At 39.6% G+C, this 25748-nt stretch overlaps 2 protein-coding genes across 11 annotated transcripts; one reads left to right on the top strand and one right to left on the bottom strand.

Moving 5' to 3' along the window:
- Positions 1–157: 157 nt before the first annotated feature.
- Positions 158–21306, bottom strand: bhlha15 (basic helix-loop-helix family, member a15). Of its 5 annotated transcripts, none has more exons than XM_042396649.1 (5): positions 21036–21306; positions 7852–8587; positions 7613–7694; positions 5984–6188; positions 158–1203 (listed from the first exon to the last, which is right to left on the bottom strand). In XM_042396649.1, the coding sequence occupies exon 5, from the start codon at positions 1148–1150 to the stop codon at positions 599–601; it is 552 nt and encodes a 183-aa protein (XP_042252583.1). In that variant the 5' UTR covers positions 1151–1203; positions 5984–6188; positions 7613–7694; positions 7852–8587; positions 21036–21306; the 3' UTR covers positions 158–598. The 5 variants fall into 5 exon arrangements, with proteins under 5 accessions (XP_042252583.1, XP_042252582.1, XP_042252580.1 ...); XM_042396646.1 differs by lacking the exon at positions 158–1203 and adding an exon at positions 4068–5821; XM_042396647.1 differs by lacking the exons at positions 158–1203; positions 21036–21306 and adding exons at positions 4068–5821; positions 10472–10574.
- On the top strand, positions 17480–25705 carry LOC121886568 (parvalbumin, thymic-like). Of its 6 annotated transcripts, none has more exons than XM_042396654.1 (5): positions 17480–17503; positions 23387–23501; positions 23677–23809; positions 24068–24185; positions 25491–25705. In XM_042396654.1, exons 1-5 carry the CDS (start codon positions 17495–17497, stop codon positions 25539–25541), a joined length of 426 nt encoding a protein of 141 aa, XP_042252588.1. In that variant the 5' UTR covers positions 17480–17494; the 3' UTR covers positions 25542–25705. The 6 variants fall into 6 exon arrangements, with proteins under 6 accessions (XP_042252588.1, XP_042252584.1, XP_042252587.1 ...); XM_042396650.1 differs by lacking the exon at positions 17480–17503 and adding an exon at positions 20038–20324; XM_042396653.1 differs by lacking the exon at positions 17480–17503 and adding an exon at positions 20044–20324 and having other exon boundaries at positions 24068–24177.
- Positions 25706–25748: the final 43 nt, after the last annotated feature.

The raw sequence follows: 25748 nt of genomic DNA, 5'->3' as shown, positions 1-25748 counted from the left end.
TCAATATTTAGGCTTGCTGCTTGTCTTTCTTTTCATCCTGAATGTGACAGTTATGACTCGAGGCTACTCTCAGCAGTTTTCTTAACAAAAAAAAACACAAGAAGATCACAAGATAACACAAAAGAGAACAAGTCCCCCCCCACCCCCACCCCCCGCTCCCCCAGTCAAAACCAAGATGACAAATAGGGAAATGGTGAAAGATTAGCCCTTTCTTTCTCTTTACTCTTCTCCATGGTCCATCTGGTTTTTTCTGTCTTATCTGCAGTCTTTGTGTCTGCTAAGGGAATGATCCACCAGTAATTCCTTACTTTGCATGAAGAGTGTGTTCACAGCCCTTGAGCTGCGTCATGCTATGTTCAAGCATCAGTGGCTGCCAGTGTCATAAGGTCAACTGGTTTTATCGTCGTAGGTCTGTGATCTGAAAGAGCACCTTGCTCCTACAGAAAACACCACTTCTAACCAGATTTCAAAGCAGTGTGCCTGCAGGAACTGGACATCATTTGAGATTTGGCCCTAAAAAGTCCACCCGCATCTCTCTCTGCCTTGGAGACCAGCCTCCTGGTGGCTCTCCTGTTCTCCAATCACCCTACAGCCACTGTTAGCTGGCCTGGCTGAAGCTGTGCATGTGGGTGAGGTACTGGGTCAGACCCTCCTCTCCCTCCTCCTCCAGGTGCTGTTGGTAGCACTGGAGTAGCTTGGCGGCGCTGGCCTCTGATGGGACCCCGCCAGCAGGGAGGCAGGCCCCAGACATGTCCAGGATGATGGTGGTCAAGGCTTTGATGTAGTTCTTTGCCAGGGTCAGTGTCTCAATCTTGGACAGCTTTTTGTCAGTCTTGACATGTGGGATGGCCTCGCGAAGTGCCTGGAAGGCGTTGTTGAGTTTGTGCATGCGCTGGCGTTCCCGCTCGTTGCTCTCTAGCCGGCGGACGCTGCGTTCCTTGGTGCTGGAGCCGTACTGCCTGCGTCGCCGGCCTCCACCAGCTCCTCCTTGTCGCTTGCCGCCCCTGCTCCTCAGCGACCCTCTCCAAGAGTCCTCAGAGCCTTCCTGCTCACTGGAACCGGGTTCTGGTTCAGTGTCTGGTTCTAGTTCTGGCTCCGGGTCAGACCAGGTCCTCCTGGATGGTTTCACAGCCTTCCCTTTGGACTTCATCCTGCTGCCTCCTTCACCCACGCTCTCTGACAGATCTCACAGCTTCAACAGGCCTAGAGGAAAAGAGTCACAAGATGGTTCGATGTGTCTTAACATTTCTTGATGCCTCTCAGATACACTGAACTTTTAACATAAATTCAACTGAAGTACTTTTATACAGTTTTTTTTCACTGTCAGCCAATAATCCCCAATTACTGAATAAACCCCTTTCCAATTCAAACAGCTATGCATCCTGTTGTATCTAATCAGCCTCTTGCAGTGTGAAAACTCCATGATGTTGGTCTGTTAATCTACGCCTCTCTTATCCCCATGGTCCTGAGATAATGCCCATTTCAAGGTTACACTCACAAAACCCCAGAGAGCAGCCAGCCCTCAGCAGCAGCAGAAGGATAATTCACCTCAAATGCTCTTTAATTTCATTTTAACCAGCAGACAGTGCTTGAAATACTCCAGGTAATTTATTAGTGAATTAATTAACTGAAGTCAGTGATTATTACATGTTCAAATATACTGGAGCTTTAGCTGTGATGGAAATTTATTTAAACCATATTATCAAATATTCTACTATGAAAACCTGTAAGATAGAACTGTTTTACATAGATTAGTGCACACAATGAAGAGGAAAGAAACGTCAGTGTATTTCTCCACCAGAGTTCCCTCCCCTCTTTATTCTCCTAAGTTTAATCACCCCAACGGTAGTGTTGTAACTGATAGATAAACAGGCAAAAGTCTACTTCATTCACCACAGCAAATGATACATACACATTAACCATGAAAGTGGATTTAACGGCAATAAAAAGGGGACTGAAAAGTCTTACCTTGAAAGTTAAACTAACTCTCCTCCTCCTGAATGTTTACAGAGAAATTGTCACCATGCAGCCGCTCGTTAAAAGCACCACAATATAAAGTAAAGAGCACACAGAGCGGCGGAGCGTCGCCGTGCAGCGGACACACGCAGATAACCGTCACATGTGAGCCACCTGTAGCTAAAGGATGTACACGTCGCGCTGCTCAGCCAATCAGAGAGCCAGCCTACTCCTTCCAGCGCGCCATTCAACCAATCAGAGAGCCAGCCCACTCTCTCCGGCTTCAGCCCTGCTCTGCCCAAACATCCCAACAGCCTGTTAATGTCACTGCAATACAAATATTACAGCCTAATTATTTTGGAGCTTCTGAGTCATACCTCACACTGCCCTTTAACCTTGTTTCTCCTGTTTTGTTCTATTTTAGCTTATTTTTATTTTCTATTTAACTTTTTTTTTTAAAAACTGTATGTCAATGTGTCCTATTTTACAATGTATTGTGTTTCTTTTCCATTTTGTCTTGATGCCTTTTGTGTTTTATGTAAACCACTTTGAATTGCCTTGTTGTTGAAATGTGCCAATTACAGCACTGCGCTTACAGGGTTTGTGCAAAATTGGATATACAATAGAAAAGAAGATGAGAAAATAAATGTGGTTTAACTACAACTAACTATAATGTGTTTTATACCAGCTAATCAGAAATGGGTTCAAGGCACAGCCATCAGGTTTACATTTTAGGTTTTTATTTAAATATCTCTTCATCTATTGGATGGACTTAAAGTTGGTACGGACATTCATCGTCACCAGAGGTTGTTTTGTTCAAAATTTCTGTTTATCCAATACTTTAGTTTATTACTTGGCTCAGCTGTACTTTGTGTTTAACCCTACAGTATCTTAATATGCAAATGGTTAAATCAGATTAGCCATTTTTCCCCCACACGTGAGACACTATTGAATACTTCAGTTTTGCTTGCTGTTTGGGAAGCTTTTAAAGATGTAAGACGTGTTTTCAATTTGTAAAACTTTATAGAAAAATATAGTTGTAATGTTACTGTTACGTTAACATTTAGCTCAAAGTACCACTTGCTAGCATGGTAGCTCTATGAAAGTAGCTGCAGGTGGAGCTAATTTTGAGACACTTAAAGCTGGAGTGCGGAATTTTTGCATATAAATGAACGTCTGTTAGATTCAAGCCAAATGAGTTCACGCAATGTTGATTAAGCCTATCACCGCCAGGTAAATCTGTCTGAATATCGCAGTGTACTGGAGTTTTTAAATCAGATGTCTGTGGTGACTTTCCTGCACTGGCGCACCAGTAGTAATGTGTTTTACGTCAACCAGCAATGATTGGTTTGCGACTGTGGCAGGCGGTCTTCAGTGTGCCCCAACCGCATCACGTCGCCAGGGCGGGGACCAGCTCACGTAAAAAGCGTTGGGGGTTTGCCGCAATGACGTCAACATTGTTTGTGTAATTACTCTCACTGGCCAAAGGGGGAGACAAAAGTTCCGGTGGAGCAAATATTCAGTTGATTTACTTAGTTTAGGAAAAAGTAGGAGTACTACACTATAAAAAATACTCCATTACAAATAAAAGTCCTGAATTTAAAAAAACAGTGTAAAAGTAAGAGTTGGCAACAGAATGCCAAGTATAAAAAGTAATTATGCATCGTATATATATACATATATAAATCATGATAATGATGTTAATGCATCATTATCATTGATGCATTAACATGTAAGCAGTACTTTAATGATGTAGTTGTGGTTAATTTTAGCTGCTTTATATATGTTTGTAGTTTAAGCTATAACAATGCATCATATTTTATAAACTGTTCATATGTTTGGTATGTAAAATTTTAATAAATGTAGTTGAGTAACAGGTACAGTATTTACCCCTGAAATGTAGTGGAGTAGAAGTATAAAGTAGCATGAAATGGAAATACAGGTGAAGTACAAGTACCTCAAAACTGTACTTAAGTAGGCCTACATTATTTGAGTAAATGTACTGAGTGACTTTCCACCACTGATGCCACTATATTTAACATTATTTTATGTGATTTGCAACTCTTTAAAATAAAATAAGGAAATAAAATGTTATTGCTGATTTTGTTTGTTTGTTTGTTTGTTTTGTTCTTTTAAAATACATTATTTGTCAAAGATTATCCTATTGGTTGCAGATGACACAACTAGTCACTATCCAATATTCAATAATAAAATAGCAAAAGCAATATTGGTCAATACTGGAGTTTTTGAACAAATGTTTGTAAATGTTTGACCATTTGTTGCTTAATTTAGTGTATCTCTGTACTACACAATAGTAGTATGTCTCTACTAAACACTAGAAGTTAAGTGAGTTAGTTAAAAGAATATGTAAAGGACATTGAACACTGCATTTTAGTTTGTCATCCAAGCAGTTAATATAGTTTGTGGCTTATCATCCTCTACTGCTTCATTTGAATACAGTCCTCAAGGCTGCCCCTGAATGTACAGAATCATATCTCATTTAAACTGTCACATTATTTACTTTCTACCGGACAAATCCTGCAGTGAAAGACTGGGATCCAGTAGGTTTCTGAATGCCCTGAAACTACAGTAGAACTAAACAAAGATACTAAATAAACAAGACAGAACATAAATAACATAATTAACCTTATTTGAATAATCACCATCACACCCCCTCCTCACATCGACGTGTGATCTTGCAGTAATCCCACTGTCTGTTTGACCTGGGGGCTGCTGGGAACCATTGTTGCATGTATTACCCCCAAACCCCAACCCTCACCCACGTGTATCCATGTTGAACACACCTACTCTTAAGCTTATAGCAACATTCAAACACATTTTACTGTTTTACTGTACCGTAAGTTAACAGTAAATTTAACAGCAAATTTGGGAAAATACTTTGGCACAAACACAAACTTTATGGTTCAGTTATTACTGATTTAATTTCACTATATGGCTTTTAGCAGCACTGACCACATAACAACAACAGTAATGTACAGGTGTGACGCTCCCAGCTCTTAGTAGAAAACACTTTTAGCTGCACTGCCAGTGGTTTTGGTGTCCTTGAACAGCTTACACGTGTGTCTGTGTCTGTGTGTGTGTTTGTGTATGTGTGTGTTTGTGTGTGCGTGTGTGTGTGTCTGGTCCTGCCAGGTTTCCTTTCCTCCTCAGGTACACTGTATCTAATCAACCAAACCTCGCTGATGCTGGCTCTGTGGAAACATTATCTATTACTTTTAGTTTGTTCAGTTTCTGCCTCCATTGGCCCTAAGGCTTACACTGTTTATTTAGCCACAGCCGCTGATAAATTCAGAGCTGAATACACTTCAGTAATGAGGCAAGCAAACAGGGCCTCCACAAGCATGCTCTGTTTGAGCAAAACAAACTGTATAAACAACATATACTTTTTGTATCTTGAAACCACAATGAATCTGGAATGTGTTACATCATTTTTAAGATAAAATGGGATTTCAGACACAAATAATTTATTATACCAATGTAAATGTATGTCATTTCACAGCTCAGGTCCAAGGACACAACCTTGCATTAACAGCAGCTTCCAAAACGGTTTGCAGCTGGAAAGGTACCAGTGCTCTTATGCAACTGACTGTTTAATCACATCGCAGTCAGTGATCATGTCATACCAACAACTGTGAACGCTGAATGCACTGTCGCACAGCCCTGCAAGGCTGTGATGTCATGAACGGCAGGTGCTTTGAATCCATTTGGAGCAGAGAGGAAAACAGCCATTAAAATCATCCCTGACTCATCATAAAAGAGGAGGGAGGTGGGGAGATGAGTTAGAGGTGAAGAGGATGAGATCTGGATGATTAGTCAGTTTTTCCATTAGGCCAAGGCTGGCTGTCTGAAAGGAAAACAAGTGTGGATGTCACACTAGGCCATGGTCACAGCGAAATGGCCTTTGGCTGAAGGCAGACGATGTGATAGAAAGGCTCCATTTGACCGCCACTGAGTCATAAAAAGAAGCAACTACAGCTCAATATGTGTGTATGTGTGTGCCACTAACCCTTTATCTCACAGCTCAAGGTCAGACTCAGTGACATGGGTGAGGTACAGGCAGGTTTGGGACAGAAAGAAAGGCTCTGGCTCAGACATAGACGTCCAGCTCTGCGTTGGCAGGGAAAGGGTGTAGCTCTGAGATACTGAGCGTCTGACACACTGAAACTGGCAGTTCTTCTCCAAAGCAGAGAAATCGTCCTCCCACTCCAAGCCTGCAGGCAAAACCAAACGAACACACAATGAGTGACAATGAACTGCGAATAGCCTGCAGCATCTGGTTTAGCTGGACTTACAAACATTAAACTTTGCTAACCCTTGTAGTGTCCTGCCCTGGTCTTGTTACATTGTCAGTGGCCTCAGTTTGAAGTAGTTCATGTCAAAAGTAAGATGGCTTTTCCACATTGACAGCTAAGCTTCAGTGTCAAAATATTATCAATAAATGGAAACATGAATATAAATATATAATTAGACAAGTTGAACCAGTGGGTAAAATAAATATTTCCAACCAATTATACCATCAGTTTTCAAAACTGGTTCCCTTTTAAACAACTCTTAATGCTTTGAATAATCCCTACTGACATGTTGTTCCAACATCTTGTTTCACCCAGAAGTACATCAAATTCTGAAGGAAAGACCTTCATTTTAGTACAATATACTGACACAAGCATTAAACATTTAAGTTATATAGTCTGATCCTTTGCGTAAGTAAAAATACGCTGTAAAAATACTCATACTCAAATACATTACAAATAAAAGTCAAGCGCTGAAAATGTCACTTACAGTAAGTAAAAGTGTTATAAGTAAAACATCTTTAAAGTATCAAAAGTGAAAGTACAGTCAATGCAGAAAAATGATCACTTTGAGTATTATATCATTAGATTATTATTAGTGATGCATTAATGTTTAAGCAGTATTTTACTTTTATTTTAGGTATTTTATATACTGTTGTGTACTTTAATCAATAATGATCCACGATATTTTATAAGCTCTTCATATGTTTTGTTTGTGAAATTTTAATTTATAATGCCAAATAAATGTAGTGGAGTAAAAAGTGCAACATTTCCCTCTGAATTTTAGTGTAGTAATATGAGGAGGTATGAGATAGTATTTTGTATTTAAAGGTGCAGTGTGTAGGATTTAGTAGTGTCTAGAGGTGAGGTTGCAGATTGCAACAAACTGAATACCCCTCCCCTGTCAAGTGTGTAGGGGAACCTACGGTGGCCATGAAACTCACAGAAAACATGAAAGGCCCTCTCTAGAGCCAGTGTTTGGTTTGTCCATTCTGGGCTACTGTAGAAACATGGCGGTGCAACATGGCAGCCTCCTTACAAGGGGACCTGCTCCCTATGTAGATATAATGGGTTCATTCTAAGGTAACGAAAACACATTGATTCTTATTTTCATGGGATTATATACTAATTAAAACATACTTATGAATATTATATTGCATTTCTGCCAAGTTCATTCCACTAGATGACACTAAATCCCATTGGACCATTAAGTGCATTATTTGAGTAAACGTATTTAGTTACATTTCACTACTGCAAAATGGTTGGCAGTAATTTTAAGTACACAGAATTTATAGCTAAGGATGTAAAACATGCAAAACCACTATTGTGGTACTTCAATATATTACCACTGTCCTCTAATGTGACATCCGGCAGGTTGTCTGGCAGAGATGTGCAGGTCTCTGAGTGCAGCTCCAGGGTGGGACTCTCCTGAGAATAAAAGTTAGAATAAAAGTTCTTGGCCTTAGTGGATTAGTAAAATGACAATCAATGAAATAATATCAATGAAATATTAATTAAATATTGCACCAAAAAAACGTACAGCCTACCCAAGCTACAGTATACATGTACAACAGAGGAACAGTACCTGATCAAACAGGTAGACCACAACATCCTCCACGAAGGACACAGTCTTCTTCTTTATTATATTCCTCTTCATCCCTGATGATTTCCCTGGATGGTTGTAGTTTTGACAGGATTTCAAAAGACTTTTAAGTTTGCATGTATTTAAATTGTCTCTGACAGCCGTTTCACTCTGATATTCCTTTGAGTTGTCAGTGTCGGGACTGTCGAGCCAGTGGGAAGTAAAGTCTTTTAAATCACTTGACACAATGCTGTTATCACTATTGCAAAAAGTATTCCCTATGGATTTCCAACAATCCTGAGCGTAGCAAAAGTAACTAAAAAATTGTGGTGGTATGTCCTCATTATAGAAAATGATGAACTTATTATGCTGATTCATAGTAATAGTATCCTGGTGGGTTGTCATGTTTAAATCCTTTGTGATCACACTGAAAATGTCCCGCATATTTAATATAATTCTTGTCCAAAGGGCCTCCTCTGGGCATTTTGAGGCAAAAGAAGATGTAAATGTTGAGGGACAGATAGGCACCCTTGGAAGACAACAGTGTCGAAGAGAGAAGAGAGAGAGAAAGAAGGGTGAAGACCGTGATACCAAGCTTGATCTGGAGTCTTTGTTCCTCCATAACTGAGGGGCTGCACTTCCTCTTTGAGCAAGGATACAGAAGCAGGTGATCGGCTGCAGCTCCTCATCGGCCTGCATCATCTCACCCGAGGATATCCACAACTGGAGCTCTTCGTCCCTGTAGGAATGATTCACATGACTCATTGAGACTCCATGGCATTTATTTGGTTCAAACTGGTTACCTTTTTCTATTTTGGACCTATTTTGAATGATTTCAGGACAATGAGCAACACTTCTGTGGTCCAAAAGGATAAATCCATTTTCACAACATGGGTCTTATTTTCATAGCTTTACAGTCGACCATTGTTCCCCTCAGTAATAAAAGAAATGTAGTAGCCAAATTAATTGCTGCGATCTGGGAATATTGTGGAAAAAAGTTTGATAAGGCAGTGAACATGAGCAGCAAACAAACTGTCAGGTTAGTCAAACTTATTTAGAAGCAAAAGAGAAGTGGCCAAATTGCTTAATATAAACATCCTTCACACTTTAATGACGTCCTGGTTCAGCTTTGACCAGCTTCCTGTAGTTGTGTTCTCACACAGTTTTCCTGCTCAATGAACAACCATCATTTTGGGTGTGCTAACTTTAAGTTTTACCCCCAAAAAGTGGTTTATATAATCTAGTTAAAATGTATATTCACAACCTGTCTGATTGTCTGACCACTTGTGTTTCTTGCCCCATCAGACTACACTGTAGTTGAGTACAATTTTATCACACCTGATAGAAATGAAGTTAAAAATTACAAAAATAACCAAGTTGTATTAAACCAGAATTATCCTTTAAAGGGGTGATCTATAGTTACTATAATTATGAACTTAAATTTGTGTCAACTGATTTTTTGGCCACTTAGCAGCCGCGGAAACAAGTTGTGAACACAACATGTACTATCATGACCTTTTAAGTTGATATTTTGAACTTGTTAGCAAATATTTGCTTATTTACACATCCAGCAGTTACAGAGCAACATTATTGTTCATTGAGAGTCGTGTTTCTCTACACCTGGGGAATGTAAGTCCAATATTCACACTCCCTTAGCTCTGAAAACAGCTGCCTGCTGCGGCCGAAATCATGGCTTTTGGACCAAACAGTTCTGGGGACTCCTTGAGAGGAACTACCCACTGGGGAGCTCCCCTGAGAACTACATACCTTCAAGGGCTTTTTTTCTGTTTGCATTCGCACCGCCAATAGGAACGTTGTTGGTATAGCAACGTCACTTCTGTGCCAGATACAACAACAAGATGGAGGACATCGTGATCAAAGCTGTGTGTTTGTTGTGTGTTGTGGGTTTCATGATAATAAAGGAGATGTGCAAATTCAGACTACGTGGTTTTACACAATTTTTAGAAATGGCCGGTTGCCGGTGCTGCATTGGCTCATGTGTTCGTCCAATCATTGTACATTTACGTCACTCAAGGTTCCTCTTGTGCTGGGAGAGTATCTACCCTGAGGTAGGAGCTAATAAAGTTCACTCGTGCTCTAAGAACTACGATCATTTCCAGTTTCTGCAGTGCAGACACAATAAAATGGGGACAATACCTCCAACAGTTCTTAGAACTATGAACAAGTTCCTCCAGTCCGAAAGCGCCTTATGAGAGCGGTGAGAGTGAACCAAAACAGTAAAGTTGTGGGCCAGACAGCTAAACAATGGGCTGAAACTTGCTATGAAGCAATGTAAAGGAGAGGGGAGCTGTAGAGCCGGGTGTAAGTTCATCACTACAAGCAATGCCTCTGACATTACACATTGTCATTTGATACATCGTTATTATGAAAAGTATTGAGTATAGGAAAACTTTTGAAAAAATCCAGCACACATAAAATATAATTTTACTGTTTGGTCAGTCAAACTGAGTCCAGCAGCCTGACCTACATTAGTTGTAGCAGGCTAATGTTTCGCTCAGCTAGCCCAGCTAGCTTAATCGGTGTAGGAAATTGTGTAAGTGACATTAGGAGTGTGAATCTGCCAATATAACAGTGGCATAAGCTAGTTTTAAATGGCACTTACTTGCAGAAGTTGTAACTGTCATAGAACACAAGCTGCAGGCTGTTTGTAAGTGGCGTATATCAGTTGAACCACACCAGTAATCAGCACTGTCAGTGACATACTACACAGAATGAGATTTTCAGTATACAAGCACTTGTAAGTATTATGTTGAACACTTACTGCAGCTTACAGTACACATTTACAGTGACTGTCAAATGTACCAAACAGCACTTGGTTGTGAATTGTGTAAACTGACTGATGCAGAGATTGAGCCTGAGATGATCTCTGTAACATAGAGTGACCCTTTCAACACAAGCATAAAGCATAAAGTTGGGGCATTTTAACCTCATATGATACTGTATGTAGGCTTTGGTTAAGGACGATCTTGTTACACACAAATATTCTCATGAGCCTTATTCCATTTCAAAGTCATTTTTATCCTGCTCGTCATTTAAGAGGTCAGCTGCAGAGCCCAGACAACTCCTCACTGTCTGTTAACAACAGGATGTCCTAAAACTGATTTGTCAGCCTTTGCCCATTGGATGAAACAGTGCGCACACACAAACATGCATTATTTGGCCACTCACTCCTGAGCCTGAATAAATATCGGGTCCTATCCATCCGTGGAGACAAAGACGCAATAGGAAACTTTCACCGCTCTTCAGTAGCCAAGCAACTGCTGGATGAGTGACTCAGGAAAGGAAGAGAGGAGCTGACTCACAGCAGCTGTGACGTAAAGGATGTAAAAGGACACACACACACCTACTGTATGCTCTCTCTCACACACACACACACACACACACACAAAAACACACACACACGTATGCAGTAGGCCGTGAAGCCCATAATCTGCCCTGTTTCGGGTAAATTAACACCTCATTGTGTAACAGGTGGAGGACAGATTAAAAAGACTTTTTCAAACAGCCAACACACAAACAGACAGACACCCTTAACACCCCCACAGAGAGGGACAAACATCCACACTCTACATATAGACAGACCATCAGATAGATAATAGAATCAAAATAATACCTTTTCTTGCATCTCCTTTTAGTAAGCCATTTCAAACCATCCAATGAAACCACTAGTGTGGCTCCACCTCTGAAGTATTTTAACTCTGCAAAAACACAGAGAGGAACATGGTTATCAACTGATATATGTTGCCTCAAAAATCTTGCTGCATCATTACGCTGCAAAATGTGTTGCAACATGCTTAATCTCTCTGCGTCTACAATGCATGACACCAGCACATTTCTTTTCCTACCTTGCATTCTGCGAGCCCCGCTCATTCCTCTGGCTTTTACTGCACGACAGAGAGCTCATCGAGGGCACCGAAACAGACTAGCTGAACATATGGACGGAGAGAGGAGATAGAGAGATGCATAGAAAAAAAAGAGGAGGAGAGGGAAGTTGGGGGGGTCAGGCAGGACAGAGACTGAATGAATGATGGGGAAAGTTAAATAAGGGGGCTAAATCAGAGAGGATGAAAGAAGAGTGATGGAGAGGAAGAGATGAGAGGACAGAGAAAGGACGAAGAGCTCACATGTACAGTACACTTCCTGGAGGCTGCTGGCCTCTGCAGCAGTATAGCGCAAGCTGGGGATCAATAACTTATGTGCTCTAATGTAACACAGCTGCCTGGCTGGTAGATGTAACAGCAGTCTGGATGACACTCTGACATAAGCAACAGTTACTGTACATTATGCTTAATAATATCAATATAGTGTTCTTTATACTAATAGCAGTGTGGTTAGTGCTGTAAAATTGGCATCTATTACATTAATAATGATTTTGGCATGCATATACTTTATGTCAGCACAGTCCCTTTGATTTGATTAGGACACATCAGATGAAACATTTATTACAAAATGGGATCTTCACCTTTAGAAAAAAGCTAAACATTATAAGTCAGCAGGTAGCTCAGCAGTCCATGGTTGACCAAATTATGACTGGAGATAAAACATACTGTACATAATACGATGCTTAAGATAAGACTATAAAATTGAACCCACTTGTAATATTACTAATAGTGAAGGGTTTATGAGTTGTTACTAATGACTATTAATGAAGAATAAACATTTTTAAATGCATAATAAACTGTTTTTAAGAAAATCTTTTGTTGCCAATTTGTGAATTCACATTTAATTGGAGGAAGTTTTTTGTTTTTTTTATCCTTTTTTTCCATCAGCGAGGTTGCATTTGTCTTTCAGGGTGCTCTGTTATTAGTCATAAGGGCCCTGTCTTACACTATTTAAACCCACAGAAGGTTTTGATAAAATATATTTGTTATTTTCATATGTAGTATGATCTGTAACTAATAGAAAATAAAATTGTTGTTAATCCTTTTTGTTAATCATTTACAAAGTCAATACTGATTGCTTATAATGTATGCATATGTGTAAGTATGCAGGAAAGGTGAAATTGTTCCATAACACCATTGAATCCTCCAAACTCCTTTACCTACTGCACAACAGTGCAAACTGTAAACTTCAGTACTTCCCCGGTTTGTCAAGGCTCATTCTTTCTCTTGAAGTGTCTAGAAACCCCTCAGAGACATATAACTAGTTGTATCTGACGTTTGGTGGTCTTGTGACAGTATTTCAAATTTCAGAGAGTGTAAGAAGGTTTGGAAACTATATGCAGCAGGTTTGAGGAGTCACCTCCTCAAACATTACCTGAACGTACTGCTTGACAGACTCTGGTTTTTAACATACAAATAATATAGCAGAGATCAGGGGTTCTCAAAGTGAAACCCAAGATCCACTAAGGGTCCTTATAAGGACGTTGTCCAGGGTCTTCAGAAAAAAAAGTAGTTCTACTGTTTATTTTGCTCAAAGTTATACAAAAATGTCTGATCAGTAGATTCATTCTGCCTGGTGTAAAAACTAGAGGTAGATGTTACATATCATCCAATCATTGTATTTCACCTTTGATATGATCATACAGTTTGGTTACTGTCTCAGTGCTACAGTTCAGTGCAAGACCATAATCTTTTGATCATTAAACATCTGACCTGATCTTTTTGAATCTTTTGATGTATTTTTTTTTCATTTGTAATACTCATATGTGAATACTTATATATGAACTCATATGTATTTTTAATGTAATTTTTTATCAATCTTTTTATTTTTATGTAATTTCTAAGTTATTTTCATTTTCAATGTATTTTTATTTTTAATGTCATATTTTTTTATTTATTTTATTATAGTTAAATGTTGGTGTACAAAACAGAACATGTGCAATTCTTTTGCATTAAAGAAATCAGATTTAACATACAATCGCGTACAGGTGAAGCAAAGCCTGTGTTTTGTGGGTTATAAGAGTATGTGCTGCAGTTTTGTGTTAAATGTTTGGGAGGCCTCATATGTGATTTTGGTGCATGGTCGTGAACATTAGCTCCCTCTAGTGGTTATGAGCAGAGTAGCAGGCAGCCTCAGAAGCAAGAGAGAACTGCAGCAAGGCTCCTTTTACAAATGTATAAATGAAGTATAAGATGATAATAATTAAACACTTATACATATGGTACACGCATACTATTTTTGCTGCAACTGGTGCAGCTATTACAACTTATGCTGATAGTAATACAAATATTACTGCTGTTATTGGTGCACTACAACTATAGATGATAGGCCTACTACTATTATTCTCACCGCTGGTACTACATTTGCTATGTTGTACTATTGTACTATTGTACTATTGTATGTACTGTTACATTATTCATCATCATTCAGCACCCATATTTATTAGTTAGTTCTCCGCTGATATAGTCCTCCCCCTGGCAACAAAATCACTGATGCTGGAGTTCTGCTTTACACACCCAGACAGCATCAGGATATTGTTCCCAGGAGGCAACAATGTCACCATTCAGTCCATCTCTGGTTCCAAAGAGAGGAGAAATGAAAGAGAAGAGAAGGTCACTGAAGCAAAAGAGGTGGGAAAAGAGAAATAGAGATGGACAGATGGTGTTTCCAGCATTTCTTCTACAGTCGTCCTCCCAGGCATCTTTTCACCCAGCAATCTGCACTACACCCACGGGCCCATATCAGGTCAACCAGGGCATCCTGACTGCTACAGTGTTTCAGTAGTCAACTCTTTTTTCACTGGACGTAGCAGTATATGTGAGGATGTGATACAGTTGCTGAGCCGAAAGCTTCCTCACTGGCGCAAAATGTGAGCTTGATCCATCCTATTTCACATTCTATTTTCACTTATGATTGATGCGTCCCGTCTGAGTTGCTCATAATCTGATATCTCAACAACTTCTGTATCCAAATGTCTGGTGAATGAGTAATACATCTTCGCTTTCAGTCTTGACTGACGCTGAGGAAGCTTAGGAGGCCTAACGGATGCATTTTATGACTTGCTGTAGTTTATTTAAGGAGGATAAGGCAGTGAGCCTATCATTTCTCCACTGATCCACTCTGCTATGTTAACCAGAGTTGTGCTGAAAGCCATTAAGTCAGTAGATTTGGTTTCCAAGCAGCCAGTGATCCAGCTAGCCAGCTCTCTGGTCACATCTTCTGATGTCTCATGTCATCAAAGAATGTGTTTCTTGCGGTAAAGGGGGTGAGAACATGCACAAGGTGGTGACACCTAAGCTTGAACTTTTTAATTAATTGGCTCGTGCCAGCTATAGTTTACTGCTATGATTGAGTTGTAATGTGCACGGCGCATGCCAGAAGATCTGTGGAACTATCCTTTTACACCGCTGCCGCAGAATCATCATATCCAGCCGGCAGTGACACCAAGCAATCCGTGAGAGGAGGGTAATTGGAGATCATTGGGCTTATTCTGAGCATGCAAAATAGACCTAGTGCTCCATGCACCATGGGTAATATGGGAAAATGAAACATGCAGTCAGGACGCCGGCGGTGCTGTCTGCAGCCTTTATTTGGACACAGAAGGGTCTCACAGCTGCAGAGGAGAGGAGCAGGGAAGGAGTGAAATGTGACACTAAAATAACAACATACAGGGTGGTAAATACGTCACCGTTGTGTACATATTTGTTCAAGGTGTGTGGTTTAAAAAAAACAGTAATAACATAGTAATGTTGTCTGTCATTAGCATGCAAAGGAAGCTGGGGGACTTTTTTTTTTATCTGCATTTGGTTGTGAATGATTGATTTGTTGCAGATCAGCACTAGCTGAGCTTTGCCATAAACTTCTCCCTTTGTCAGGAGAAAAGACTTTTCTCTTAGCTGTAGATTATGGGGTCTTAAAAGTGTTTGCTGACAGAGTGTCTTTAATATGATGACATAAGTGTGTAATCCATCTCAGAGTATTTATGAGCCTCTGTTGACAGCAGTACACCTGCTCTACCCCAGTCCAGACCTGGGAGCACTGCCCGCCTGAACTAGCACCACTGCTGCCAAGGGCACGTCCATACTGGCGGAGGTGTGAGTGTGTGTGAGTGTAAAAGAGGGGGACCGTGTGTTTGTATGAAAAGGCGGAGAGAGAAAGAGATAGGAGGATAGACATAAGCAGAAGTTTGTATGAGGAGGGCAGGTCTTTGAAGGTGGGAGGATTTGGTTGGGCGGGGGTAAATCTATCTTTACTCATTTCCTGGTGCTATAAGAACATAGATTACTGAGGGTCATTTTTCCTCAGTAATTCACCATATAGAATCCATTTTAATGACAGACGGAGAAATAAATATCTTGTTTACTCAAAGTGTGTCTGAACAAGACCCCGCTGACAAAAGTGGACTCAGTGGGATCAGTTTGAAACAAAACACTCTCAAAAGCTTCCTACAGTATATATGTATATTTGGGGGAGCTTTATGATCAGGATTAGATGCAAAATGTGTTCACTTTAGGTGTGTTTCTACAGTTTAAGACATTTAAGATAAAGCTCTTAGCTCGTGGATTACCTGTGACATTTTGAGTGGCAATACTTACATTTTTTAATTTTTCTTAGTACAAGGAAAAGGATGAACCAAATACCCCGAGATGTGAGGTTCAGGCACTTCAAATAATATATATTAAAGGATAGGTCCACTTTTTTGTGTGAAAAATTGCCACTGTGTTTCCCCATTGAGTGGCAGTGGAAGGATGGTAATTTAATGTACAATGTACATGTATGTTAAAATCTTATAGGAGAGAATCCATGTATTTACTCGTAAGCCATATCTGTATTCAGTATATACACTATGTAAATTGAGTTTTCAGTTGTGTTTAACAAAATATGACAGCCTTTAAAATTTCAAAAAGACAGATTTGTTAGTTTTATATTTCCTGCACATACAGATCAGAAAAAAGGAGCTAAAAAACAAATGAATCCACACAACATAACAACAAAAAGCAGTGTTACCAGTCAACTGCTTGGTTCAATCCTTTTACTGTAACATGTCATTGCAGTGTCCACTAGAGGGCAGTAGAGTGCAGCAGTTTGCCTCAGTGGTGGTGCTTTGAGGATTTCACACACAAGCACAAACATGCACAGATGCAAACTTTAATATTTGTTAGGAAAAATGAAAGAATAGCCTTGTTAATGAAAAAGCATCTCTATTCCCTGTCCCTTTGCATTTTTTCCTTGGGTGTATTTTTCTCTGATGACACCTGTACCACTTGTGTTACTGAACATGCAGCAACAAGCGAGAGAGGCAACAGCCTTGAACACTATTATCACCATTATATCAGTCTGGTACTAAAACCAGTGATGAAAGGCCTGTGCCTGTCTGTCATTTTATGCGGGCCCATTTCTGTTTTTGCACTTGTGCCGTTTAAAAAGTTGAGCAACGACTGCGACTGTGTATGTAAAGGCTTACCTCATCCCGCCCTGTAATCAAACCACAGCTTAGGGAGCAGCTAAGCAGGGCGAAATTATATATCAGTGATAACATAAAGATAACACACAGCTGCCACACACACAAGTGATAGGGAATTGATGTCAGGACTGCTGGCAGGCCCAAAAGACAGCGGGGAAAGTGTTGAAAAGCTTGACCATGACCTCTGACCTGTACGAACACACTCACATAGGCACATACATGCTAGGACACACAAAGGCTTAGACAGCTGTGGGACTCCTCGACTGCTTTAAAGTGTTTATGGAGGAGGTGAGTTTGAGCACTCGTTGACAGAGCTCTCATTTACACACAACCCTGATCAGATAAGGGAAGATCTGTTTCAGCGGCTAATCTTAAATGTGCTGAGGTTTACAGAGGTCTGTGGCATTGGAAATATGCATAAATATCTTTATTTGGGGATTTAGGCACTGCCCAGGGGTATATCACACTACCCCACACTATAGGGAAAGGAAACAGGACACTATGCTTTCATGTCAAACCCTTACTTTTATATAGGCACCTGTCTTCCATAAGAGAGAGATTGGTGGGAAGCCAATCGTTAGCTCGTTAGTATATCAGCATCTACCATTTTGACTTCCATATCCTGTACATCCACCTTACATTGCAGCTTCCACCCTCCTCTCCTTAGAGACACTCAGGGGAGTCCCTGACCCCCCCGACACCCCACACCCCTAACCCAGCACAGATCCTATCACTTGCATCCTAAGCTCGCTGGTATTCATCAGGCCCTGATCCAGTTGCAAAAGCAGCAACCACATTTAAGTCAAAAATGTAATGAGTCAGGATTGCCCCTTAGTTACGGCTCAAACAGATACGAAACAGAGACAGATTATACCAAGGCTGGAACAATGATGCAATGGAGCAATGACGAGACTTTTTCTAGGAAAAGTTTGAGGAAATTTTTATGTTTCTTGGCGTGAGTTAGATGAGAAGATTAATTTAACTTAGCATTAAGACTGGAAACAGGGGGAAACAGCTAGCATGGCTCTGACCAAGAGTAAAAAATCAGCTCCTCTAAAACTTATTAATTTAACATGTTGTATCTTGTTTGTTTAATCCATACATAAGACGAAATGTAAAAACAAAATTTTTGCCTTTCTACAGGTGATCATGTACAGTACCTGGCCTATGATGACTTTTTCAGTCAGGAAAAGTTTGACATTTAGGGAAATGTGCTTATTCTGTTTCTTGCCAGGAGTTAGATGAGAAGATTAATATGGCTGTATGCTAAAGATGAAGCTATCGCCAGCAGCATACTAATTTAGCTTGGCATAACGACTGGGAACAGGGACAATCAGCCAGCCTGGCTCTGTCCAAGGGTAAAAAATCTGCATTCTTTAAAGCTCACTAATTTACATGTTCTATCTTGTTTGTTTAATCCCCACAAAAAATGTAAAAACAACATTTTGCCATCCTACAGGTGATTATGTACTGGAATATTTCTTGGCACATTATCAGTAATTTCCTGGATTCTCCATTTGTTGCCAGGCAACTGGTCCCAGCCAAGAAATAGTTGCCACATAACCCACTGTAAAACTCTTTTGTGTATAGCTTAAGCAAACATATACAGCGATACAGCATTTAGGTAAGGGAAATGTGTGCCAAAACAGAGGAGTGAGGTAAAACTATTTGGGAGGCCATCAACTGGAGGGTGTTGATGGTGGGTGGAGCTTAAAGCGTGTGTCAGAGGGGGTATCTTGGCTGAATTTGAGAGCGTCACTTGCCCACACCACAGCCGGTTAGATAGAAATAGACGAGGCAGTAACTGAGCCCAGGAAAAAGCAGGAACGACCACTTTCCTCGGGGATGCATGCATGGATAAACAGGGTGCCTCTCTTCTCTGTCTGTCTGAGAAGCCTATCATTTCAGACATTACAGAGGCACTTAAATATTTACTTTAGCATGCTGCAGGATACTAAGTCTAAACTGACGACGCTGTCTTTCATCTGAATTAAAATGGCTTCCAACACAACTTCTACTGAAGGCGTGACAGCTGCTGCACACTCACACAGAGTCACAATCTGAAATCCGTCACATGCTGTTCTAAACATCTTTTATATTTATTCTGTCCTTTCAAGTCCAAGTTAAAGGATATGGCTACTGATTTTCCATATATTTCTTATTGTCAACAAATCTCATGTGTAGTGCCAAACCAACAATGAATCGATCTACTTACAAGTATTGTGTGTGTGTCCAAAGTCTGATATATCTTATTCCTCGGTGCTGTAGACTTCTGTTGTTGTCCAAAATCTATTAAAAACATGTTAATGAGCCACATCGCTGCACTGGGTAACATGTTCCTTCACCATGAAGATTGCAGTCATGGTAGTTTGTTTTGCTCCAAAGACTAATTACAGCAATCACGTTTTCAGTCCCTGGAGAGTAGTTCCTTGTAAGGCAGCCACTGTGCATGCATGGGAATGTGATTCTGTTTACAGACCTTTGTTACCTTGTTGTGCTATATATCACAACCTCTTGACTTTGTAATGAAATTCTTAGAGAAATTTATAATGTACAACAAGCTACTAAAGCTGGTATGTTAGCCATTGCCTTCCAGGTGAAGGAACATGTCACTCAGTGCAATGGTGTGGCTCGTTGATGTGTTTTTAATAGTTTTTGGACAACAATAGAGCTCTACAGCACAGAGGAATAATATTTACCAGGCTTTGGATACACACACAATTCTTGACAATAAGAAAAATATAGAAAATTGCCAGCTATATCCTTTAAATGCCATTATGAACATCTGGGAATGACAGGATAAGGGTTTTCCCATGTATGACCCATTAAAAAAGCAATCTCAGCAACATTTCCCATCCTGTGTTTATTCGTGTTCCTCCTGTTCCTCTTCTAAGCTGCGTATTCACAATAGCAACAATTATATTTACAGAGCTGGATTGCAGAGAAGCCATTCAAGGACACATCGACATAGGGACAGAAGGAGCCGGGGATCAGACCCACTCAACCACTTGAGACAACACTCTTTAAATCAATTGTCAAGATGTTTTATTCCATGCAAAAGTCAGAAACAGAGGAAAATAACAAAAATAAGGAGAGATGTAAGAAAAAGGTCAGAAAGAAAGTTTATTGTGCTTATTAGAAGCTACAGCCATGGACGAATTATTACCATCCTACAGTGAACTTGCTTTTCTGTAAGGAAAGTTTAACTTTGTCTGCAGGACACAAGCAGCCTACAGAAAGTGAAGCTGTCATGCTGCTGTAGTCTTTGATCTGTCTAAATTATAAAGCTCAGCAACTTTTGATGGATGTTTATGACCAATAATAATTAATATTAATTGAGGCATATTACCCTGCAAGCCTGAATGCATTTATAATGTCTCGTCAAAGAGTCCTTGAACAGCGCACTGAACCTGTATTTCCTCACACAATCTAAATAAACTTCATATCTATATAACATGGATACACAGACTTGTGCAAACCAATTCAGCACAAAACAAAAATGTTGGTTCTTTAATTTGTATAAAATGCAACCTACCATCTGCTCATGAAGTACTTACCTCCATGTCCTGTGCTGATTGTTTTGTTGCTCAGTATTTCCCAAAACAAATTGGAGAACAAAATAGGAAAGATTGTATTTCAGGCTAAAGTATAAAACTCCAGGTTCAAGTCTCAACATGACTTCTATATACACACAAAATGCATTTATTTCTCTCAACCTTAACTAACAGGCGGATTAAGCCACTCCCTGCCTGGTTTGCAAACATGGGAGAAGACTTTTCTAAGGTGCAAGAGAGAAAAAGATCAGAGTTTTTCTACTTACCAAAAAGATTTGTACTATAATCTTCCCCATTAATGCTGCTCAGACTCCCTTATAGCTGCTTATACCTATCACCGTCTATCGCAACAATACTTCCCCAAATCACTACGTGCACAAGACCGTCACCCCATCACCATCCATCTCTTTCTGTGTCTGTCTTTTCCTCTCTGTCCCATCCCCCTCTTCCTCCTCTCATCCAGCGCTCCATCACACAGGAAGCCTGGTCTTCCTGAAAACAAGCATCGGAGCATGGAAAGGGACAAGGCCGAGGGGGGCAGGTACGTGAGGGGGAGCAGAGGATGTTTTTGTCGTTTCTCTACCCCTCTGGCCCCTCTGGCTGATGCAGGCCTCGCTGTGGTCCATCCTGAGGAAACCAGGCTCACGTCACTCTGGCCAGGCCTTGGGCCCACACGTGCTGCATGGTAGGGCCGGTGTGACGCAGTAACTGCTGCGCTCCAGCACTCCCTCACACATGGGAGCCATAAAGACATATGTGGACCAAAACAGCGGAAAACACAGCTTTGCGAATTATAATAGTATTAACAAGCAGGAAAAGTTGACTTTACATAGGGTGCATTTCAGTCACACAAAAGCGGTCATATGTCATTTGGGGAGATATTGTGAGAAATCTGTGTTCTGCCAGAACAAAAGTCTATAACTTTGCCAACTAACCTCACTCTGTTTCCTGTTCATAATGGTCACAGACTGCCAAGCCCCCTGCAAGTGTGAGAATTCCTCAGCAGGTGGTTTCCACAGACTCCCATTGACTGATTTATGGTATAAAAAAAATAATGTATGACACCAGTAGGTGCTGGCAGTTTTAATGTGAAACACTGAGATCATCAAAAATACACAGTATGAAAAAAGCTTCAAATATTACAAAGACACGGCTCAGCCTTGCATGGCAACATGGACTCTCAATTGTAAAAAAAAAATCAAGATGTCCAATTTTGGTGGTTTTAGGTGTTTAATTTCAGCCAATGTTGAAACACATAAATTAAATTAATAATTAATTAATAAATTTAGCCCCTGTGTAGAATTTGAAAATGTGCAAATGTGGTGCAAAGTAGTGATGAATTTAATTCATTAAAAATGTCTCAGCTTAGCAGGATGTGGGTATCACATAACAATAATACAAAAGTTTTGTGTTTGTTTAAACATTATTCGCTGATTAACATGCTAGAAAATTAGAGCCGGTTTTTGCACCAGCTAACAGTAAATTCAAACCTAGTCTAGTTGCAACATAAATGTTTACTAAATTAAAAAGGGTTAAAACTAGTTCTTATGTAGATAGTAGTTATTATTTAATATGTTTACCTAGTTGTTGCCAAATGTTTCGTAGTTAACGGAGTCAACTGACAATATTTACGTTAGCTTGCTAATGTACTGCATGACCCATTTAGAGTGAAGTGTAAAAGAGGTAGCTAATCTGTAATATGGTCACTTGCTAAAATACTATTTATAATGATGTAAACTGGGAAGATTTTTAATTGTATTTCACAAAATAACAACATATGTCAAATTAGAAAACCAGAAGCGTTACACTAGATGATGTAATAATATCACCTACATTAGCTAAATTAGCTTTTGACTGGACAGCACGATGTTTCCTAACAACAGAATTACATGTTACTAAACCGTTTATACTAGCTTAGAAGTTTTAATGGTGCAATCAGATTTAGTAAGTCAGCTAGCTAGTTGAAACTAGCTAGTCGTTATTAAGAAATTAGGAGGGACTTTAAACTCAAACTTAGTGATGTATTTATAGATTAAGATTAACTGTTCCCACAGTGTGTTTAGCATCCTTTAAATGAACACTCACTTGTTTGAGAACAGAGTTCTTGATATGCTAAATGTAGCATTTAGGAACAAGGCGACTGTGAGTAGGGACAGCTCCATGGAGCACAGCCTGAAAGTGACAGAGGCCAAAATAACAGGATGTTTACAGCCTGCGGAAACAATGCCAGGGACGACCACGAGCAGGCAGCAACATGCAGCATGTGGCTGGAAACACAAGCGAAGAGGAAACACAGGCCAGTCAGGTTCCCTCCAGATGCACCAAATATAACCTCACTGACTGCTGTTTTGTTTACAGACAGGCGCTATCTAACTGGGATTTGTTTTGGTAGATTTAAATCCGCTATGACCTCTGACTCCTGGAGAAACCACTCTAGAAAAGCTGTGTGATGGCAAGATTTTCTTTCTTTCAGCCTCCCTTTCACACACAGACAAACACACACTGATGGCTGAAGTGGTCAGCTGCAGGTGACAGCGGACAGAAGGACACTGGTGGTTTCTGACACTGGAGGGTGAAGCCTTTTCACTTTGACCAGTTGTCTTTTTCTGCTCATCAGCGGTCACATATTGTACCAGGCTGCAACATCGACCACAACAGAGTCTCCATCATCATGGCTATCACTGACTTTCTAGCAGCGTCGGACATTACCTCAGCTATTAATGCTTGTAAAGGTGAGGAAATGAATGTCTTTGGGCTGTGTGTTGCCCTTATCCCAGATGTGAGGCCTTTGTTTCTGCATTTTACCGTAGCTGCATGATATTTTAAAGCACAGGTTGTCTAATATTTTCAATGTTGTTGTCCACTGCTGATAATCTAATCAAGCTTTTTCTGTCATTTTATTTTCAGCAAAGGATTCATTTAGCCCAAAGATGTTTTTCAAAACAGTGGGTTTATCCAAGAAAACTCCAACAGAGATCGAGAGGGTCTTCAAAATTTTGGATCAGGACAAAAGCGGCTACATAGAACAGGATGAGTTACAGTTGAGTTTTATACACAGCCTGATATGAATGTCTGTCTGTTCCAGTTAATCCATCAAGCTGTATTTCACCAACCTGTCAATAGTTTTCTTCAGAGAACAGAACAGCATGATACTGTCTGCACTACTTGAGCTGCAGTATTGTGTTTCAGTATGAAATGCAGCACGATTAATGTGTTTAATTGTTCCCTTTTTTTGTCGTTGTTGTTGTCATTTGTGTGTTTGATGTTGTTCTCTAACTTCCTCCCTGCTCTCCATCAGGCTGTTCCTGCAGAACTTCTCCAAAGGAGCGAGGCCTCTGACTGCAGCTGAGACCAGAGCTTTCCTGCTGGAGGGAGACTCAGATGGTGATGGGAAGATCGGTTGGGAAGGTAGGCAGGTCTGTTTGCCCTCTTGTACTGTCATGAGGACATTTCCTACAAACTGAGAGGTGATTGAGACAAGGGCCTGTGTTTATTCAACTTTAACTACACTTAAGAATATTCTAAAATGCACATATACGAGTAAAAATGTTCTTTGCTGGATGTGAAGGATAATACACATTTATCAAGCTGCTTACTTACAGTGTAGTGTGGAAGTAACCTTTACAGTCAATCAGATATGTGCCATACTGTTCTTTTTTTATTATTTACAAATCCTTAAATATTACACAGTGATATGTTGTTCTGCATAAACATGTTTTGAAAAAAGTTAATTTTGTTTGTGTGAAATCTTTTATATCTCCAGTAGAAATTAAAATGTGAAATTAATATTATTATTAAGATATATGAAAATACAAATATGGATGAAATAATTGGAAATATGCTGAAACATTGTCAATGAAGTGCACACAATGACTGTATGGAGTGTTATTGCAAACAACATTGACACACTAGACTACTAATACACTAGACACACACTAGAGCTGCAACAATTAGTTGATTAATCAATAAGTCGATCAACAGAAATTAATTAATCAGCAACTATTTTGATAATCGATTAATTGTTTCAGTTATTTTTATAGAAAAAAAAAAAGTTAGACGGTTCCAGCTTCTCAGATGTGATTATTTGTTGTGTTTCATTGTCATATATGACAGTAAATAATATCTTAACAATTTAGGCTCTTGGACAAAACAAGCAAATTGAAGACATTACTGTGGCCTCTGAGAAATTGTGAATCTTTAAACAATTAATTGATTAAAAATGATCAGTAGAATCAATAAAGAAAATAATTCTTAGCTGCAGTCCTAGTTTGCACCCCTTATGAGTGCAATAAAAGAAGAAAAGTGAGTGGTGTAACATCAATCATTATAATCACTCCACAACATGTCTCAGTAGGTGTGAGCTCTCTTAAATTTAAGAACGTTGTTTGAGTTGTTAAGTTGTAAGATAGTTCTTAGTTCTTTTGATCAGAATCCAGTAAAATAGTAAGAATTGGGATAAATCCTTGAGATAGATTTATCCCTTAAATGTGAATCGTTGGCCATGTTGTGTCCTTCACTTTGTTGCCAGGCAACTAAAGTGCAGCTACAACAATCGCCTCGATCAAAATGTCACTGCCAGAGTTACACACTTCAGAATTATAGGTCATGTTTGTAGTTGTTGTAGTTGGATGACATAACAAGATTAATGTACCAAAAGAAAGAATTAGGAGGACTAGAATCTAAAAATATCTCAAATTATATTGTTTTTTTCTTTTTTTCAGAGTTTTCTGCGATGGTCAAGTCTTCATAAGGCCGGCATGACCCCCAGATGATTTGTTGTATGATGACCTCGTTTTATAATGTTGATTAGCTACAGTAAATAATTTAACTTAAGATCTTATGTGTTTAGAGTAGTAAATTATGTTGTAGTTCAATGAAAAATAAAATGTTATATTTAATTAAAATAAACATTTCCTGTCTGTTGTGTGTCTTTCTCCGCCAGACAAGTCTATAAATAAATATACTTTTCACCATGAAAT

Source organism: Thunnus maccoyii, chromosome 20 (genome assembly GCF_910596095.1).
Source record: "Thunnus maccoyii chromosome 20, fThuMac1.1, whole genome shotgun sequence".
NCBI classification, from domain to species: Eukaryota; Metazoa; Chordata; class Actinopteri; order Scombriformes; family Scombridae; genus Thunnus; species Thunnus maccoyii.
This window is presented reverse-complemented; position numbering and strand designations above follow the sequence as displayed.